Raw genomic sequence first — 20,947 nt, forward strand, 5'->3', positions numbered from 1 at the left:
CAAGGACAAAAACTAGTTTATTCAGTCCTTGGCTCGGAAATGAAACTTTTTATGTAAAATAATTGTTTTTTAATTGTAATATAATAGGCTTTCTTCCAAAAACTGAAACAAACAAGAAAGGAAGTAAAGTAGGTAAACTATTTAGAGTAGAATGTGGAACAAATGCAAAACTTTGACAGAAAGCAATCATCATGGAAACTGATTTGCATTAATCAATGTGAAAACGTGATTTAATGGTATTGCCTCTCTTCTTGCTTTGGACATGCCAATCATCTTATTCGAAAACTAATTTTTTTTCTTTGACTAAAAACTTAAAAGTCTACACAGTCATAGTTGTAATGTTTAAACCTTAAATGTACAAACATCTCCAAGTGCTGTGAACAAATGACCACTGACAATAGACAGTTTACAGAGATTTATGATTTAATAAATACTTTTGGTTGAAACCTGGCCTAGAGTGAATATATTGTGTGTTTACCAAATTTAATGGTGAAGCAGAATGTTAAAACATAGTAATAAATAGTGAGCAACCGAAACTGGATGTAGTTTGAAGGGTAGGTCTCAAATTGTTGTGGAAAGTTTTTGCATGTCTGTCCTTTGAATGAGTTAAAGCTCTTTGATTCTCTTCTTTGCACTCTGCTTGCTTTATAGAATTGTTCGAATCAGGTTACATTTCCAGAATTTCACTGGCAATGGAGTTGTTGCTTTTGCTGCTTTCTTTTATGTTCTATCTTTTGATGACTGTGATGTTGTCATCTTATTCCTGTAGACTAATTATATATGAGGAATGTCAGAAACAATCTTCAGTTGCATGACAAGTCGACGTTCATTGTTCACATATTTATCTGGAAATTTCTTAGCTTCTGAGCAACAACTTCCAGCAGTCAAAATTATTGTGTTATAGTCTAATATATTGATGCCATATTCTGTAAATTATACTGATTAAGCTTATTTTTTTGATAACCAGTCCTGCTTGGATGACTTCACTCATCACAATATTGATGTTGCATGCAATTTGCTCGAAACCTGTGGGCGTTTCTTGTATCGTTCACCTGAAACAACCATACGCATGGCAAACATGTTAGAAATAATGATGCGACTGAAAAATGTGAAAAATCTTGATGCTCGACACAGTACATTAGTTGAGAATGCTTATTATCTTTGTAAGCCTCCTGAAAAATCTGCCAGGGTTTCTAAAGTTCGGCCTCCTTTGCATCAGGTATGAACTGATACTTCAGTTAGCCATGGAGTTTAAACTTTAATCTATTAAGAGATCCACCTTTAGGTTTTTGTCTGTCATGGAAACTTTCAGAAGTTGTCATCATGTTTTATTCTTTTAATAGTGAGATTTTTCTTTGCTTTGGTGTGCAGTATGTGCGGAAACTTCTTTTTTCAGACTTGGATAAACAGTCTATAGAGCATGTTCTCCGTCAACTTCGCAAACTACCCTGGAGTGAATACGAACCATATGTCTTGAAGTGTTTTATGAAGGTTCACAAGGGAAAGTATAGTCAAGTACACCTTATTGCATCTCTTACGGCAAGCTTAAGTCGCCACCAAGAAGCATTTGCTGTTGCTGTTGTTGATGAGGTGCACACTTTTGCAACTATTGAAGTATATGTCATTTGAAATTTGTAGATGATCAGCTATCTGATTTTGAAATAGCATTGAATTGATATCTAAGTAATATCTTTTTTGTCTTTGAGGAATAAGTTTCTGGAGATTTACCCGCAGTATTCATTTTTACTCCACGTTTCAAGTCCAGACCAAGACCCATCATCAGGAGAAATATTGATGAGAGAAAGGATAAGAGAAGGGGTGTAAATAAATAGATAAAAAAAGAAAGAAAAAGGCAGACAGGAAATCCAAAAAGTTAATAAATTAGAATTAATCAATATAATACAGATGATTAATTGTTATTAATTATTAGTAAATTAATAATGTATATTAATATAACAAAATTAAATAATTAATATCAAAATTAATGGTTAATATTATTAAATAATTAAAAATAGTAGAAAAATAATTTAATATAGTTAATTAAAATCAATTAATTATAATTACTTAGTATATTATAGTAAATTAATTATTTAATTAATATCATTGATTAAGTAATTAATTAAATTTGTTAATTAATTAATTATTGTTGTTAATTACTGAATTAATTAATTAATATCTCTTTCGTCATTGATACTGTCTACGGAATCACGTTAAGCATATTTGGGAGTTGAGGAATTAGTTCCTTGACTAAATTGTTTAACTATTATCTTTGCAATTGTAATATAGTGTTATGTATCCTGTTCTAAGTTACATAAAACTATAGAGAAATTAGATGCTGTTTATTTTGGGGTACTGCAACAAACTTTTAGGAGGTGTAATATTCCAAACGGGATATTTGGCTAATTTTGCAGAAATCTAACTCAACCAAAATTTCTCCATAAAATCACCATTCAATTAACAAAAGATTGCCATGTAAAATATAACAAATAGAGTGCATGCAATTCAATAATACAATGAACAAAAATGATCTCAACTTTTATTATAATAGAAACTAGGGTTTACACGCTGATACAATAAAATCGCTGAGATGGAAAACTGGCCTCAAGAATCTGCTCCAATGCTGTGCTGGCCCTCCAAAACTGAACTGAAATGTCACTGCTGAGCTCTCCTGTGAATTTTGGATGAATTCACCAAGGGGAGATGGGTACTCACCCAATCTTGCTGAATCAACCTATGGTTTCTGTCCTAGGGCTACCAATGAAGTAGAGAATCAAGTTCTCAACCTCTCAAACAAAAAGAAAGATTAAATCCAAGATATCCTCTAATGGTCTCGTCCTCTTTTTATAGATCTGATGGACCCCTCTAGAAGCTCCTATTTTATTATTATTTTAATCATTGAGCACATTTTCCTAAACTAGAATATCTTTTTAATGTGGGAAAATGGTAAATTGGCCACCATGCCTCAGGCCACTGAAAATCCCCACTAACCATCTCATCCTATGGATCTTCTTGTTCTGGTTCCAATGAGCTATTCCACTAAGGTGTTCTCTCAAGTATTCCTCTCGGAACGCCACCTTAAGCGTAATTAAGTGAGGCACAATAATAACCCCATTTTACAAGGAATTATCAGAATGCAATGGAAGGAGAAGCGAGCTATGCAAAATCAATTCTAATGAGGGAAGATGGCAAGTTAACTCATCTAGACCCCATAAAACATCTCCAAAGCTCATGGGCCCGCTGATGACGTAAACCTGAACTTGTGGCCTGTTTGCCTCCAACCCTGAAAGTCCATCCTAACCATGCCATAAGGAACACCAGAAAAAGGAACATCACAATTCCTTTAGCCCCGAGATTGCTTGCCCTCAAGCAATCCAAACCTATAGACCAGTCTGGTGGCCCAATGCAACTGAGACCCAATACTTGAATCCCATGCAAACCACTGGGTGATGCTATGTCTCTGTGTCAACCCACCATGAACAGACCCCTCAATACTCAGATCCTAGACCAATCTCTGATTGTCATCAACAAATCCTCCCAGATCCCAATGCCACCAAGAACAAGGATCAATGCTCCATGGCTCCTATTGCATTATGCTCCAGACTGAAAATATCATGCTACCAACAGGATATGAACTCATGATCTTTTGCCAATCCATCCCGTGGGGAGTGTTGGAGAGGTAAATCCCCTCTGCGGACAGAGGCGATCCCACTAGCCCAAAATGGGTCTAGCAACAATCAATCAACATTACCATGCAAGTTCCTAGTTGCAAATTGAAAGTGGATTATGAGAACCAACCTGAAGTCCAACGCTAGTGTCGTGGAAGAGTTGATACTCCCATTCCCTTGCTCCAGCAGGTCACGATCCTCACGATCTCCGCCAATGGATACCTGCACATGCAAAGAACGAAGCGAATACAAGCATAAAATCCACTAAATACAACCATATATTGGTCATAAAAGATATAGATCAAACATTATCATAATGAACAATAAGATCGGAACCATAATGATAGTCGTTTATTAATGGTAATTAACAAAGAAAAGTACAACCAAGGTTCTGACGTTGAATCCCTCCTCTGGCTGGGCGAACAGCTACATATGTCTTGCAACAAGCCTTTCTCTCTCTTTGATTATGAATGCAAAGCTCAGGTTTCTGACAGTATAATCTCCCTATGCTCCAAAACTCTTACTATCACTCAAAAACTAGCACTATCACTAGCTTGTCAAATGCATGAGGACAGGCTTTTATAGATGGAGAAGGGAAGAAGATACAATGAATCAAGACACCCATTATGGATTGGCATTATCCCCAAAAAGCCATTGTGGATAGATGTAAGGGATAGATGATGAATCTCGACATCCAAGAGATTAGTGTTATCCTCAAAAACTTCATGATTTGAAGGGAAAAAACATCCGGGCGTGCATTTGTTAAAAATCTTTTCCAAACTCGGTTGGCGCGGGTGTAACTCTAAGACAGAGCGCCAACTGGCGCGCCTTATTTTGAGGATTTCCTTCATTGGCGCGGGTAGTACATTGTGGACCCGCGCTAATGGAAAAGGGCACTTTTCAGGGATATTTTGCAGGAGATGTCTTCAAGGCACATGAAGTCCATACTTAGGGGAACATAATGCAAGTGTTTTTAAGTTATGTCACTGCTCATAGGTCCCGGAATGAGTCCTCCAAAGTGCGGGAAAGGGGTAACGGGGACGGTGACCAATGGTGACAAATTACTGTGTAACAGGGAGTATCGGATGCACATGCACCTTTATATGGTACGAGTCCACTGAGCTGCACCATGCTCAACTCATGCAGCTCTACCAACCAATCAACTGGATATGTCTAGGAATCCATGCTTCTCTCCCCATAAGTGGGAAACGCATGCTACATGCCCTGTCAATGTACTGTTGGAGAAGGTTGCAGCCTGGAAATATTGCAACTTCGCTCGCTGCCACTGCATCCACCTGCACCTCGTCAGTAGGTAGACCCAAAGATGGATGCACCGTTGTCTCCCAAAGAGCCTCCCTCATCTGATCGAAAAGTCCATGCTCCACTGGTCCACTCATGACCTGCAAAACTGTCCTTTTAGGTCCCAACGCCTCCTGATGACCCATGTCTGCAAATATTACCTCCCTGGTGGCTGCCTGTACATCTGCCTGCTCGCCATCAATGTTTAGCCACAAAGATGTCGACTCATCCTTTCCCATCATGGGCTCAACATGAGCCACCAACTGACTCTGCTAAGATGGCCCGTCATGTGCATTGTGCTCCATTATGTGTTGCTCATGCTGAATGAGTACAAGCTGCTGCTCATCAATCTCCTCTACCAAACATGGCCGCTTTTCTGAGTTGTTGTCAATAACTCCCCCTGATTGCTCATGACCTTCAGAGGTGTCCAAGGACTCAACTATAGAAAAAGTATCCTCATCCTGAAAATGAAAATTAGAAGGAATCTCCTCCCGATCTCCTCCTGCTGTCTCCTCGTTGTCACCATGCATGAGTGGTTAGGTCCTCAAGGTCCCTTGTAGATGAAGCAAAGACCCTTCCTCCTCAGCTCATTCTTGCTGCATGATCCACCAAACCTGAGCAACTCCTCCCTGGTCAACTGTCTTTTGAACAACCCAATGTTATGCTCAACCAACCTTTTGGCTAGTTCATAAGCAATAGGTGAGACCAGCTGTTCTCTCCACCAAATGGTCAACAATCCAGTCCACAACTTCCTGCAAATGGCATCATGGCCTCCCATACATGAAGACAAAATGGACTGCATATGTGTTATGACCGCATTAGGATGATGTTTCCTAATGTTGAAGAAGCATTGGAACATTTGGAGAATCAAGTCATCACACTCCAAATGAAGCATGATGTCATAAGATCTAACCTGGGCCATGACTTCTAGAATCTCAAGCTTCTTCACAAATGTAGAACCCTCACTGTTATCCTTATTCTGAAAGGTCTCTACTATCGGTCTGAAGACTATCCTCAGTATGTCATCACTGTAAGGAGTTGTAGGTACGGTCAGCATCATGATACTGCTGAGACAGGAGGCAACTAGAAGTGTGACGCCTGCACAAGGGTACTCCAAAAACTTGTTTTGTATCAGGGCAAGCATAGCTGGTTTTAGGGCCCAAATTAGTTTCTTCCCCTCTAACTGGTGTACTTTGGAAAGGAGTGCATCCAGTTCTTCTAGGTTGAAAAGAGCTTTCACCGTGACCTTCATATGTTTCAAATCTGTCCCAAGTTTAAAGATTTTGTGTCCCAACTCATGCCCTTTTTGTGGTTGCTCTTGCTGTAGCATCGTGGGTATCTCGTTGGAAAGGGTTCTGCTGATTGCTGCTACTAGTTTATCAAGGGAGTTTGTGAAGGTTTCATCCATGTTTAGCTGATTAATGACAAGTATATCAAGTTGTTTTATCCATGACCTTGACTAACAGACTCTCCCAACTTACAACACAACCTTTAACAATGTTTGTAAGGTCATACAATGATGGTTGTGGACAAACTTGGCAGCCCAAGACTCTGACATGGCATTAATAATCTGTATAGACCCAGACTAAAATCCAAGCAGCTCACATGAGATAGTCTTGACAAATACAGGGCTAGAAATGTGAAAACCCAGACAACATACAACTTAGTAACCTGACGCCGAACTCAACTCAGCCACACCCTCACTATGACTGTTAGCATAAAATAAGACTGAGCAATTCTAACAGTTCAGCCCTATACACCAGTCTGACACTTAAGACAATCTGCCCTTGATGCTTTGTTCAACAACTTTGACTGTGAATTTCCCTTTTAATTTCACAATATTTCCGAGGTTTCAAGGAACTTTCAGTGAAACAATTTGTCAAACATATCGCATAAACACTGCTGTAGGTGATTCTATGTAATTTTATTTTTCAGATGGTTTATACATTACTCATTAGTAGTTCACCAGCCCAGAATATAATGCCAAGTGATTTTTGCAGAGATTTATAACACAAATCAAAGTATGCATGAAATAATCATGACAGTTATAAAATATTTCCCTCCCCACTAGTAACAACTTCAACAATCACTATGAGCATACAACCATTAATTCACAGACATGGTAGATATAAGAAATAGAGGGACCTGCAGTGTACACAGCCAATGGAGCCAATAACGCACAGTTAGCTTCAGCCTTTAATTCTCAAAAACACAAGCAGGTTACAACCAAGAACTTGTTCTCTTTTAATGTCTGCATAGCCTGAGATACATGCTCAATCTCAGGTGCAAAATACAGTTCCTTATACCAACAACAATCAGCCCACAAGACACTGGAATGCACAGTCACCTTCAAGGAGAAGGACTCAGCCATACCAACCCAATTCCATCACCAACAACACATAGCAGAAACATATTTATAAACCCTTTGCTTACACTGCTCTCTATACAGCATATCAATATGACTCCATACAATTATCGCTCCCCAAGAGACTAATGAGGCTCATGCATGGATTAGGCACCTGCAATTTTTGTGTACTAGTATTCAGTAAAATTGAGTCCACTGATTTGTCAGTCTTCCAGTCAGCTCCTTGGACCTGTGTAGCTCAAGAGCAATCCCTTAGCAAACAAATAGCATACACAACAAGATTGTGTCAGCATCACATAAAGGTTATCAGTCCAGCACCTACTGTTCTATGGAACCCTGCGTATACTGTGCTGAAGGTATATTGACTGCATTCAACAACAATAGAAGCCATAGTCTTCACAGTGACTGATACCTTCTGCAAGAGATGATTCATGCTCCTCTTTGCCTACAGGAAATTCCCATAAACGTTTCCTTGGGAAATGCAAATGGTCTAACACCAGAATTTTAATGGTCCCAATGCACAGGTGAGACTCACCCCAATTCGATCTCTGCAGTCAAGGAGATAATGTGGCCCTCTATAAAAAGGATTCAATCTCTGTATCATGTCAACTAGCGCCCAGGTGTGCAGATATTTGCAATAGCTTTCACGAGGAAATCCGCTGGCCCCAGCAAACTCATCACCCACACACAGGAACCGCGGCTCCAGAAAAATTTAACTTCCAAGCACTATCGAATTCCTGGAATAAATCGTCCTTCCAGAATGTGTATTCGGCAACAAATAACAAATTAGCGAAATAACTCAGGCTGGCCATGCTCAGGAATTTTATGTCGAACCCTGCCAGACATGTGGCTTGCAGGATGAATGGTCCATGGTTTCAAAAATAGGCCCACAGCTTCTTCAATTTGCAGCATGAATAGATAATCTCTCGGCCTTAATAAAATTAGAAGAGTCGGCCCCTTTCACAAAATAAAATTAATTTTCACTACGACCTTTTTGGACTTTAACAAAATTGCTTACCACCTTTTTAATAATATTACCTGCCAGACTCTAGTCTATAAAAAAAATTAATTTCCCTTTAAAAATTAGTTGGCCCACTTTTCATAATTTTGCTCTCAGCCTCTTTTGGTAAATCAAAATGATTTAATATTCCATATCTTCGCTGTACATTTGGCTCCCTCTGAAATATTTAAATCTTTCGGCCCTTTAAAATAATACTCTGCCCTTGCTTGGTCCTTCAGCATAATATTTGGGTTTCTTCAAAATTAATTTGGACAACTTCGACTCTCTTACTTTTGACGACTTCTCAAATTCGTCAAATAATATTTAATCACCCAACAATTGGTCTATGGAACAACAGTTTGTCAAGCATTTTGTCATATTTTCGACATGCAACTCTCCAGATCCAATAATGTCTGCAAAATTATAAACCCTCGATCTTCCTCTGAGTTGATCTGTAGAAAAACTTTTAGGATGGCAAGAAGACCAGCTCTGATACCACTGCAATAGCCCAAACGGGATATTTGGCTAATTTTGCAGAAATCTAACTCAACCAAAATTCCTCCATAAAATCATGATTCAATTAACAGAAAATTGCCATGTAAAATATAACAAATAGAGTGCATGCAATTCAATAATATGATGAACAGAAATAATCTTAGCTTTTATTGTAATAGAAACTGGAGTTTACATGCTAATACAATAAAATAGCTGAGATGGAAAACTGGCCTCAATAATCTGCCCCGATGCTGTGTTGGCTCTCCAAAACTGAACTGAAATGTCACTACTGAGCTCTCCTGTGAATTCTAGATGAATTCATCAAGGGGAGATGGGTACTCACCTAATCTCACTGAATCACTCGAGGGTTTCTGTCCTGGGGATGCCAATTAAGTAGAGAACTGAGTTCTCAATCTCTCATACAAGAATAAAGTTCAAATCCAAGATGTCCTCTAATGGTCTCCTCCTCCTCTTTCTATAGATCTGATGGACCCCTCTAAAAGCTCCTATTTTATTATTATTTTAGTCATTGAGCACATTTCCCTAAATTAAAATATCTTTTTAATGTGGGAAAATGGTAAATTGACCACCATGCCTCCTCAGGCCATTGAAAATCCCCACTAACCATCTCATCTTGTAGATCTTCTCGTTCCGGTTCCAATGAGCTATTACACTAGGGTGTTTTGTCAAGTATTCCTTTCGGAATTCCACCTTAAGCGTAATTAAGTGAGTTAGGCACAATAATAGCCCCGTTTTATGAGAATTATCAAAATGCAATAGAACGAGAAACGAGCTGTGTGGAATCAATCCTGATGATGGAAGATGGCAAGTGAACTCATCCAAACCCCATAAAACATCTCCAAAACCCTTGGGCTCATTGATGAAGTAAACCTGCACTTGTGACTTGTTTGCTTCCAACTCTGAAAGTCCATCTTAATCACGCCATAAGGAACACCAGAAAAAAGAGCATCACAAGATGGTAGATAATTCCCAATTGAAGAAGAAATAACAGTATTTATTTTTAGAATGAAAGCAAAATTCATATTAATGTGTATAATGTGAGCCCAAAATTTAGTCAAGGCAATCAACATTACATACAAACAAAGGAAGAAACCATTACATGTGCAAGGGTGCAACTGCACCTTTATTAATAATAAGAGAATAGCTCAGGTTGCGTGATTATGAATTTGTGCTGAAATATTGGAAAGCTGGCCTCTTCTGCAAATTCAGAAAATTCACCTCATTTAAGGGTTTTTGTATCTATTTGCTCTGAATTTTTGGCCATAGAGATGAATCTGAAATATTAAATTATAGTAGCTAATATTTCACTTCTGTCCTAAGTTGCACAATAAAGGGAAATTGGTATGGGTTTCCAAAATGGAAACATAATTCCTCCAAAATTTGGAAATGGGGAAACATGATATATATATATATAATGGTGTTATTTTTTATATAACACATTATATTGATGAAAGAAAACATTACGAATAAATGTGCAAGAGTATTTAAATGGCAAACATATTGACAAGCAGTGTTTCCCCATTGCTGATATTAGGATCCTAATCATTTCTATTACCCTTTGTCTCCTCTTCTAGCCTTTGCCTATACCTCAATCTCTCGAGAGAAATTAGTTAAAAACAATCCACTTTTGGTGAAACTGCCTAATCCAATCCTTAGAAACATGGTAGACAAAGCTTAACATTCCTAATCAATGATTTTAGCTAGAAAGGTACATTCTTTATAAGGCCATGACAAACCAATTCAACAATTAGTGCCATTAACATGAGGGTACATAAAGAACTTGGTGGACTTGGTCAAATGCCAATCCTATACCCTCATACATGATAGAATCCTATGAAAATGATGCAATCATGCCAATCTTGAAAATTGTCAAGTTTGCTGAATTTTGAGTGGGATAATGAAGTGCCCTACCTGCAAGGTGTGCATCACATGGTCTAAAACTCCAGGGATAAGTGTGACCTCTTCCAAGTTTCTAGAACCCATCATCCTAGTTAGGCGTCTTTCCTAATTGAGCAACTGACTCCCTTATTATGTAACATACTTTTAAGATAATAGACATCTCCAAGGGGCTTGTCTATTAAGGGTTTAACTAGATGAGCTTGTCTCCTTAAGGGCTTCAAGAACAATGTAGGTTATGATATAGATGCTTGACAACGATGGCTTATCAATCCAACTCTTCTTATTAGAATGCTTAAAGATTGAGATTCCTTGTACCCCGTAATGAGATTATGAATACCTCCCTAGTTAAGAGGGAGTGTTGGAAATTGTAACTAGGTTTGGTATTCATAATGACCTATTTGTAATCATGACATTATATCCTTTGTATAAAGAAAGAGAAAATAAAATTTTGTTTTATGTAAATGCTCAAGTCTAGGTCAAAAGCATGTTCTTCATGCTTCTAGGTCTTTCTAAGACAAAGAAAAAATTATGTCATGTATTATAGCCCCATTCGGACTCATTGTAACAAAGAATCGACCCCTCAAGAAGGTTATAAATACAAGGAGCTTGACCTCATTTGGATCACTCACTTACGACAAGTTCAATCTATAGTAGCCTGGGAGAAAGAAGAGTTGGAAGGACAAAGAATGAAGGAAGAATGAAATTTTCTTGGGCTAAATATCTCTCTCTATCCACACATGCGAAGTTAGGGTTTTTATGCAGTTGCAGTTGCAGGAGGTCGAAATTACAGAGCCGAAATTCCAAAAGTAGTTGCAAGGTTGAAATTCTAGGACAAAGCTGCAGTAGGTCGAAGATTGGAAGTTGCCTTGAAGAAGACTTTGCTAGGGGCTGACTTGGTGCTTGGGAGGATTTTGGTCTTTGGTCTTTGGGTCTTGGAAGTCTCTTTGTAAGCAAATTCTATAAGAAGAGAAGATTTTTTCTGGGTTTTCCCCTTGGAGGGGTTTTGCCCTAGCTTGGAGCCTTTATCTTATGTACTTTGTCTTTTCGTTATCTTCATTGTTTTGGTAATTGCTTGATGCACAAAGATCTAATAAAGTAATAAAAGGTCATCACACATCACAAGTAATTATGAAGTTAAGGAAAATCTATATAATCTCTAAGTCTCCTAATTTTCCAACATCCCTTAGGCTTATTTTATGATTTCACAAAGCCAAAATTCCTAATCCTAATGTTCTAAGCGATCAATGGCTAAGATTAGATCCTAAGCGTCACTTGAGATTAATAGTTGAGATTATATCTAAGTCGCTTAAATAATTTAATTATTTATCCTTAGAACTTTGGTCTAATAGTCCAACAATAAATAATTAAATTAATTATTGTACTTTTCTTAAGTTAAACTTCGGAAAAAAAAATCAGAAAATCACTTACTCAACCAAGTAGGCAACTAAAGAGGAAATCAAATATCTTCTACATTCTAAGCCACCAAGCCAATGTAGAAGACATTCTGAGGCTACAAAATCAACATTCTTTTTTTCACAATGTTGGCATTAGGCTTACTACCTGGTTGTTGGTTTTCCTACCCAACCCCCAAGCATACTTATCAACAATTATTCCTTTGGGATTATAGAGAATCCCTCCCAATGTTGCAGGAAGCATCCCCCCCAGTTCTAAGGCCCGAAGCGCGTCCCATGCGGATGCGTCCAGGAAGTGTCCTCGAAAGCGCGATTCCAAAATTCGGAAGCGTGTTTCCGCCTGTTTTGGACGCTTCCTGGATATTTCCGAAGTTTTCCTCCGAAGCGCGCTTTGTACAACGCTTCGGCCTTATGAAGCGTGGCGCTTCAGAGGGCGAAGCGTATGCTTCCCGTACGCTTCTGTATGATTCCGGAAAAGCGCTGCGCAAAGGGAAGAAATGCGATTTTTTTTATTAATTTTTTTTTGTTTTTAATTTTAGCTGACTTGTGAATTTAAATTTTGAACCTTTTTTGTCTTGGCGGTGACCAAGTGACATATTTTGTAAACATTATTATTTGAATTTTGGACATGACAAATGTTGACAGTTGCTCACTTGCTAGATAAATCTTAATATGCTCTATGTTTTATGTTTTATAATATGCTTAAATGTTTTATGTTTTATAATATGCTTAAAAATTTGATGTATGTTTGTAATCGCTAGAATATAGATGGTTGATGTACATACTAGTAACTACAATGGAATCATGGATGCCATATCTATCTTGATTTATGCAAAAATATGCATGTTTTCGTGTCTTCTACAACTAATTTGGTATTTGGGATGTTTGTTTTGAGTATAAATGCAAATATATATATATATATATATATATATATATATATATATATATATAGCAGATGCTTCGCTTCCTAGATTTTTGGAAAATGACGCTTCCGCGTCCCCGCTTCCAAAAAACGTCCCTGCTTCGTCCTTGCTTCGTGCAACATTGAGATTCCCTCCCCTCCTACCACCCCTATATTTAACTACTTTTCAACTAAGTCACTTGACACGGGGATACGGGACATGCAAGACACAGAAATTTGAGTGTTTGACACGAGGGCACGTTGACCCCCCGGAACATGACACATAAGACACATTATATATATATATATATATTTTAAATTAGATATTTCTTACACAAATTCTCATTCATGATACAAATTTAGACATAGATCTAGATTCTACATTGTAAATTTAAAATTTGTAAGTTTTACAAAGTAACATTATGCATACAGATACAATTGTGACAAATTCATCAATGATTCAATAGGAGAAAGACAAGAACTTGCAATTTTCTCGTCAAGTCATCAAAATCAAAATGTGTTACATAGGTAGTAGCAATGCAAATGGCAAATAGAAATATCAAATACAAAACAACTACAAGTACAAGGCAGTAGGTAGCTCATGAGTCATCAATCATCATCATCAAAATCAACATCACTGTCATGGTCACCACTACTCTCCTCTGTTGCATCCTCCTCCTCCTTTGTATCCAATGTCATCTCTGCATCTGCTGGTGTGGAGGATGACCCCTCAAGAGTATCACCGTCATAGAAAGTGATAGGCTCTAGCACTAGCTCATTAAGATCCATGTTGGCCAATGCCAACTCAACAATGTTGTCCAAACCCATATCATCAAGAAAGACATCCCACATTTTTGTTTTTCCCTTCAACCACTCATCCCTTTGCCTGTAAATAAGACGAAGGTTGGTGTGCACATACACCATTGTATTTAGCTTGGACTGCTCAAACCTGCTCTTCTTGACACTGTACAAATTTCCATATGTGCTCCAATTCCTTTCGCAAGAAGAGGAAGAGGATGAAGTCACTTGAGAGGAGGGCTTGTTGCCCCATGAGTTGCCCACCAAGAATAGGGCTTCTTAGTCCCCTTGTCTCTAATCACATCATATCCTATAAATCGACCAGTGCCAGTGGAAAACTCTGCAAAAACATTCTCCACCTCATCAAGGGATGCTCTATCCTTCCTCCCCTGTGAAATTACACCATCCATGTGAGGATGGAATTTGCGGGAAGGTCCACCATTTAGCCACTCATGGCTGTAGTATTTTGGGTTCAATGAGTGAGCCAAACAATGCGAAGGTGTGAATTCTTGTCTCATTTGCTGACAAGAATATCTTGTATGGTGGTGAAGAAGGCCTCTGATGATGTCTCATACTCAGCGCACTCACTCTGTAAAATAATGGTCCTTACGGACTCAATCATGGAATTCCATCCCTCTTAAGCCTCTCTTAGGATGGGTGGTCTATATCTGCAAATCGTAGCAAAGCAATGATAGGGTCCATGATCTTAATAGTGAGATCTACCCTCTCCCACCAAGCATCATCTAACACTGTGTCCTTGACTCTTTTTGAGGCTGCTTGATCTGTCTTTCTCCAAAAAGACCAAAACTCTGAAATAGCCATGGCCCTAAGAGTGGTCTTGACCTCCCTCAATCTCTTCAACATGATGAATGAAAAAGCAAACCATGTATCTGCAATCATCAACAAGGATAGATGGGTGTACTCCTTGTATATTGTGAGGGCATTTGTATGATTTTGTACAAAGTTGCAGATATGTCATGCAGCCTTAATAATACTTCCAATTCAAGGCACATCAGAAGCAATAAAAGCCATAAATGTTGTAAAAAATAAAGAAAAAATACACAAACTTGTAAAAAAAAATGCACATGCAAACCTGTAATAAAAATGCAAAAAAAATAGAAGCAAAATGCACTTTACCTGTTGCTTGAATTGCCTCCAAAATGCTCCGAAACCCTCTGCTAGTTGCTCCCCCACACCCACAGCAAGAGAGACACAAAAGAATGAGGGAGAAATGAACCCAAACTAGGCTTTATGGGGTGCACGACACGACTTTCGAGGGGACACGTGTCCCGAAATGGGGACACGCTGGGCACGTTGATGGGATTCGCATGTCTGTTGAATCCCACAAGTCGGACATGCTCAAAGGACTTGTGTCCCAACAAATTGTGTCTGATTCGTGGGATTCGGGACACGATAGGGATTTAGGATGAATCCGGTTTCATAGCTTTTCAACTATTTAACTATTTTATATTTAAATATAATTATATTCTATTCTTAACTATTTAACTATAACTATCTATATTTATAGTTTATATTTAACTGTCTATATACATTTTGTATTTAGCTATTTTTTTGGTGTTTTTTTGGGCATGGTTATTAATGTCAAATGGACCCGCATTTTTAATTTATATTTTTTCATTAATATCAACATTTACATTGCATTAATAACTTTTTTGTTATTCTAATTCATATGGGCAAGGTAGGTAAATAACATTAATAATATATTTCACAAACGCCAAAATTAATAATAAAATATTTCATCGATACCCAAATTAATAATAAAATATTTCATGGATACCCAAATTAAACAATTTAAAATTATTTAGTACATGTACCTTGTTTTAAATTTAAAGGATTTTGATTGGTTTGCATATTATGACATGGAAATCACGTGAAAATTTCGTGGGCACTTTTAGGCTAAAATTTCCTCTAATAGCAGTGTGAGTTTTTGGGTAGGTTAGTGCACATTTCCAGTGGGCAGTGCAAGTTCATAGAGGAAGTGCTAGTTTCCTAGTGGTAGTTGAGATCACTTGCAGAGGGAGACCGAGAGGTTTTCCAGGTACTTTCGTTAACTAGTACAAGAGATTATTTTTATTTTCTCTCAAAGGCTTCAGTAATGGATTCAACAGGATTGAGGGATCAAGATAGGTTGGATGGTGCATCGAACTCTGGTGTTTGGAGAATCCAGTGCCTTCTTATCTTAGAAGGGCATGGACTAAGGAGTTTGCTACAATGCATATTGTTGTACCAACATATCCTATCATGTTACATAAGTATAAAAATGATGATGCGAAGGCCAAACGTATTATTCTAGATGGGGTCAAGGACCACATAGTTCCACATTTAGCAGAAGAAGGTACAACCAAGAAGATGTGGTATCCCATGAAAAATCGTTCCCAAGATAAAAATATGAATTGGAATATGATCCTAAGAGAGACGCTCATAAGCACTACACAAAATAAGGGAGAGAATGTTTTCAGATATCTCACCTGCATCAGGATAGTCAGAGATGAGCTAGCAACCATTGGAGAGAAGGTCGAGGACGAAGAGCTTGTGAGAACAACCTTGAATGGTTTTCAGAAGTAGTGGGATGTTTTCATGCAAGTGATTAGTGGAAGATCTGATTCTCTTAGTTGGGAATGCTTGTGGAATGACTTCAGAGAGGAGGAGCTTCGATTGAACCTTGTGAAAAAAATAGTGGTACTAGTAGTAGTTTTGAGCAGAAGGGAGATGACAACGAGAATGTTACTCTAGTGAACAAGGGCAAAGTGAAGAAGGGATCCAACAAAGGGTCCAACTCTAAGGAGGAAAAGGAGGACACGTTGAAGATCGAGTGAGCTTCGATTGAACCTTGTGAGAAGAAATAGTGGTACTAGTAGTAGTTTTGAGCAGAAGGGAGATGATAATGAGAATGTTACTCTAGTGAACAAGGGAAAAGCGAAGAAGGGATCCAACAAAGGGTCCAACTCTAAGGAGGAAAAGGAGGACATGTTGAAGATCAAGTGTTATGGTTGTCATGAGTTTGGCCATTACCGCAATTGCCCACACAAGGAAGAAAGGTGACAAGAAGGTGTGAAGCAGTGAACGAAAGTCGCAAATGAGCTTTCTAGATGGATGGAGGATCAGTTTGCGCTCATCGCTTTTAACAACAGTCTGAGAGAGCTATGGCATAGTGAAATGGGCCATGTGCTACTCAAGGTTACAGGTGTTCTAGACGTGAGCATGGAGCATGATGGTGTCAAAAACAGAACACCTTCCTTGCTAAGAGGGAGTGTTGGTTGATGTAGCTTGGACAAGTGTTCTAGCCTCATGTGGTGTCAGTGAGGCTAGGAACACGAGCGGAAAATATCTCCGAGCCCAATTTACTTTATAAAGTGAAAATCTCTTAATTAAATTAATTAACTAGTTTTAATTATTTTCTTAAGTTTTAACTTGGGGAAATATATTAATTAATTAGAATAATTGAGCCATGGTCAATTTTCCTCTAGAGACTTCTAGTAAAGTTTTAAGTGATCATAGCCATCGATTAGATCATTTCAGATCTAGATCTTGACCATTGATTTCTCAACGAGAGATTATAAAAGAAATCAATGAGCAATGTTGGAGATCAATTCATTGCAATGAAGAGAGAACAATGGTAGCATGGGGTTTGACATCAGTGAGGGTTTCAACAGTAGTTGAAGCAGTAAATATTTCTAGAGTTTTCTTTCATCAGTATTCTTCCAGTTTCCAAGATCCAGAGGAGGAATTCTCCTAGAGTTATTCTGCCCACAGAGAGGTTGAGATTGCCAGGAGAGGCTGTGCGAGTTGTCGGTTTAGTAGATCGAGATTTCCAGTTGTAGAGCAAATTGCAGGAAATCAATGCGATTGCAGGAATTCGTCGCAGATTGCTGGAATAGTAGTGCAAATTGAAGTAAAGGTTGTGTCAGGTTGCAGAGGGAGGTCTTGAGCCTTCTAGTAGTCTGAGTGATTTGTGGAGGTGAAGTAATATTTTTTCTGAGCATTGTTGTGGTTTGTCAAGCGGTTGTAATATTGATCAATTGCAAATCTTGCTGAAGATAATAATAAAACCGTCAGATTTGAAGCACTGGTTTTCCCTTCGGGGTGTCTACAAGGATGTTTTGTTTGAAAATATTGTGTCCATTTTGTGATAGGTTTTCTCATTAGAGTTTCCACAGTTTCTTTAATTGGTGAAATTTGAAATTGTGTTTTATTCGTTATTTGCATTAAATAATTTGTTGGCACAAATAATCTATTTAAAGGTAGGAGAATACTAACTTGATTAACTGCAAATAGAATTTTTCACACAACCTTCTTGAGATGAGCTGCATATGCTTGAGAATCTTCTTCTTTTTGAGATCTTTGATCTCTTTCTCTAGACATGAGTCTTGATTCTTCTTGAGAGCAAGCTGCCCATAGTTCTTCAAAACTAGGAGTCTCCTTTCTGTTGCTTATCCTTGATGCAAATGAATCTCATGAATGAGGTAGGCCATTAAGTATTGGTGTCACAAGTTCTTTATTAGAGACAATTATATCAATGGATTGTGGTTGATCTCTCAATTGAGAGATCCCTACAAAATATTAAGCCACTGTATTGTTCTTTGTCATTTTAATATCACGAAGCTCATTTCTAAAACTCATGACTTGGCCATTGTTATTGATCATAAACATTCCAGTTAGGGAATCATACATCTTCTTTAAAGTGTTAAGCTGTTGGGTCCCTATAATACTAGTGATTACCCCATTACTATTGTAATTATACCCTTTATTTATATTGTTGTGCCCCTATTACCCCCATATTGTTATTTCTGTACCCCATAGAATCCCTCTATTGTTATTTTTGTGGCTTTATATTATTATTGTTAGGTCGGCTGGATTATATTGTGACTCCTTAGACTCCTATATATAGAAAGGAGGTTTTGTCATTTGTATCATCCAAGAATTGTTCATTTATGTAATGTAAAGGAGGTTGCCCCCTCGAAGAGGCTGAATTCTAAGGCGTTGATCTATCTTTTCTATCTTTTCTTGAGCTGGTTTCATAACATTTGGTATCAGAGCTTTGGATTCTAGGGTTTCGCTGCTCCAAACAGGTCATCATGGAACTTTTTTTTTTTCTGTGATGTTTCAGAAGTCGCAAAAAAAACCCATTTGAGAAGAAATCACGCTGAACCTTGGGTCCGAATTTCAGAGCTTTTCGCGTGATATTTGCAGAGATATGATCTGAGGAAGTTGGTCTTTTTGCAGACTCCTGAATTACATTCAAAACAGGTGACCTGGGGAAAATCGTCATAACTTTCTCTCTGGGGATCGGATTGAAATTTCGTAAGAAGGTACAGAAAGAGGACGGACTGTAGTTTCTTGTGTGTGTGTTTCAGATTCAAAGGTTGAAACAGTGACTCGTGGCACGTCGTACAAGTTCGCTCTACTGAACCAGTCTAAAAGCAAGTCACTGTGGGAGATTTCACATAACTCTTCCTTGGAGAATCCAATTTGGCTCAGACTTGTGGCATTGGAAAGAGGACGCAGAAGGCTACTAGAGGTAGCAATTTCAGAACTGGATGATCTGAAATTACAGAGATACATCAGATTCAATATCAGGCTTCTATAAAGTGAAAAAAGGTGTGTAGTTTTTTTTAAATTTTTGTGTAAGCTTGGTTTAATGGAATTCAAAGGGCATAGTAAAGCATTATTATCGGTAACTGATGCCCCGAGGAAAGAAAATGCAAACACCTAGTAAGGAACCTGAAAGCTCTAGCATGACTCATGAAGAAGAGGAAGAAATGCTACATGATATATCAAAATTACAAGAACAAGTGCAACAAATGTCACGCTCACAAAAGCTAACAGAAGCTAAGATAAGTGGCGTGGAATCTAAGATAAATGGCGTGGAATCTAAGATAAAGGGCATGGAAGCTAAGATGGATGATTCGAAGACAGATTTGAAGAGAGACATGGCAGATTTGAAGATAGATTTGAAGACAAACATGGAAGAATTGAAGAAGTTGCTACAAGAAAGGGTCACTAATGGTGAAAAGGTAGTAAAGGAAACTCATGATGAGAACAAAAGAAATGTTAATCATGATTCCATAGACGCTAATGTTGGATCGAAGAATCACCATATTCCAAAAATCGATATGAGGAAGTTTGATGGCAAGGATCCCGCCACATGGATATTACAGATGGAGCAATTCTTCGATCTCAATAATGTGCAAAACGCACAAAAGGTACGTATGGAAATTGTATATTTGGAACCAAATCAGTTTGTATGGTATCAATGGCTTTGCTCTCGTAAACAATTTATCACTTGGGCAATTTTTACGGAAGAATTGATAGCACATTATGAAGATACAAAAAGCAACACTTTTTTTAGCCAATTGATAAGTCTCAAACAAAAGGGTTCAGTAATGGAGCACATTGAGGAGTTCCAAAAATTGAACATAAGGGTAAAAGATATTCCAGAGGAGCATAGGATTGATGTGTTCATAGGGTCTTTAAAGGATAATATCCAACATGATGTTCGCCTTTGGGAACCTGATTCATTAGAGAAGGCATTCAGGTTAGCAAGAAAAATGGAAAGCAAAATTATGGCAACCAGGAAGCATACCACTCACAACTATAAAGACGGAAGTGTTGTTGCCCCTAGTCTTCCACAACCTATAAGGTTGACACCACAACAATTGGAAGAAAAAAGAGCAAAAGGGCTTTGTTACAGTTGTGATAGCAAATACACTAAAGGTCATAAGTGTGCTGAGAAGAAATTATTCTACATAGATTGTGAAGAGGAAGAAGAAAAGGAGCAAGAAAGGTCAAAAGAAGAGGATATACTCCAGGAACAAAGCCTAGATGAAGAACAAATAAATCCGACCATATCTTGTAATGCATTGGCGGGAATTACCACTCCTCAAACCATCAAGATAGAAGGACAAATCAAGAAGAAAAAGGTAATAGTGTTGATTGATTCAGGAAGCACCCACAATTTTATTCATTGTAGGGTAGCAAAAGAATTGAATTGCTTCCTATATCCAGCACCAGAGTGTCAAGTGATGATTGCAAATGGAGGAACAATAAATTGCTCTGGAAAGTGCCATAATA

The 20,947-nt window shown here is 38.0% G+C and overlaps 1 protein-coding gene across 1 annotated transcript in view; it reads left to right on the forward strand.

Annotated features, from left to right (window-relative positions):
- The window catches only part of LOC149192127 (regulator of nonsense transcripts UPF2), a 234,878-nt gene that overhangs the window by 134,058 nt on the left and 79,873 nt on the right, over positions 1 to 20,947 (forward strand). Inside the window, exons 8-9 of the mRNA XM_089404492.1 lie at positions 968 to 1,219; positions 1,372 to 1,590. Coding sequence (XP_089260618.1) covers positions 968 to 1,219; positions 1,372 to 1,590 — 471 coding nt within the window. The remainder of the gene's footprint in view (positions 1 to 967; positions 1,220 to 1,371; positions 1,591 to 20,947) is intronic.

Source organism: Pinus tabuliformis, chromosome 2_2 (assembly GCF_031772625.1).
Source record: "Pinus tabuliformis cultivar Carrire ecotype Pingquan chromosome 2_2, CPIR1, whole genome shotgun sequence".
NCBI lineage: Eukaryota > Viridiplantae > Streptophyta > Pinopsida > Pinales > Pinaceae > Pinus > Pinus tabuliformis.